We start from the raw sequence: 1,191 nt of genomic DNA, 5'->3' as shown, positions 1-1,191 counted from the left end.
AGTCATCAAGCCAAGAAAGATCCCACCCTTCTCCTTGGAATGAAGTCCTGCGAACCCCGTAATCCCACAGGAGCTCCTCGCTGACGGCAATGTCCTGCAGAGCGAAGAAGAGAACGCATTCCCTGGGACCATCCAGAAATTTTAGAGAAACTCTCTGAGGCCGCACACTGTTTTTGCTGCAGGAATGGTTCATCCTCCTCCCATAAGTCTCCTGGTCTGGGTGGCAGTCACAGGGGAACTTCTGGGCATCGATGCAGAGAGGCTTGCCACCCTTGCCCTTAAAGAAAAACAGGTATGATGGCTCCCCGGTGAGGGTCTCCAGCCTCCGCTCCCCTTCCTGCTTGGAGACCACTTCACCGTGGTAGTCACACACGACCTGGTTCCTCTTGAACTCCATGGTGGCAATGACCCCTGCACAAAGGTAAATGAACGTGTTATTGAGCAAACCGCTTCACTCTTTACAAAAATAAAATAAGATTACAATCGTGTTCAAAAAGTGGGTAGTCAAAACTGTGACACCTTTGCCTTTCCCCTCAAAGCTCTTAATGGCCAGCCCTTTCCATTTCTGCTGGACCACGGAGGCAATGATCACAGGATCATTCTCTGCAGCCGATGGCTCCTGGCAGGGCACCCATGCCAGCAGAACACTGTCCACGGAGGGCACGTTGGTGGTCCACGCATTCTCCTTGGCAATGGCACGCTGGACGTGAGATGCCAGGGGTTTTTGGCTGGTCCTGCCAGTGGACTGCTCTGGGGAACAGGACTCGGGTGAGTTTTAACCAAACACAGCTCACTTAAAGTAGACCATAATGTGACGGGCACCATTGTAAGCACTTACCAAGAATATACTGTACCCGCAGCTTGTACTGAAGCCTCCTCCAGTAGTGGTAGTAGCTGCGGTCCATAAATCCTGCCTCTGCTGCCTGCGCCCATGTTGGAGGCTTTCCGTGAAGGGTAACGGGAAACCGGTCCTCAAAGGCACCCCAAAACCGAGGAGTCAGGAGCTGGGCTGCTGCGGTAGGTGCTGCTGTCCTGTGAGGAAAAAAAAATCTATTTGTACATCAATAGTTTTACTACAAAGACCATGGTTGAAGTACAGTTAGTGTGTAAAAAAAAAAAATATATATATATATGTGTGTGTGTATATATATGTAAACATTCTGTACCTCTCCGGCATGTGTGGTGCCTCCC

General features: G+C 50.4%; 1 protein-coding gene across 1 annotated transcript; it reads right to left on the bottom strand.

Annotated features, from left to right (window-relative positions):
* Positions 1-11: 11 nt before the first annotated feature.
* LOC107681659 (N-lysine methyltransferase KMT5A-like) lies at positions 12-1,181 on the bottom strand (the record flags this gene model as incomplete). The annotated part of the gene is made up of 3 exons (XM_016477983.1): positions 839-1,181; positions 520-750; positions 12-411 (listed from the first exon to the last, which is right to left on the bottom strand). Coding segments are annotated over exons 1-3 (698 nt in total), but the record flags the coding sequence as incomplete, so codon positions are not given.
* Positions 1,182-1,191: the final 10 nt, after the last annotated feature.

Source organism: Sinocyclocheilus anshuiensis, unplaced genomic scaffold (genome assembly GCF_001515605.1).
Source record: "Sinocyclocheilus anshuiensis isolate Anshui unplaced genomic scaffold, SAMN03320099.WGS_v1.1 scaffold18899, whole genome shotgun sequence".
NCBI lineage: Eukaryota > Metazoa > Chordata > Actinopteri > Cypriniformes > Cyprinidae > Sinocyclocheilus > Sinocyclocheilus anshuiensis.
Note: the sequence above shows the minus strand (reverse complement) of the source record. Positions and strands in the feature narration are given on the sequence as shown.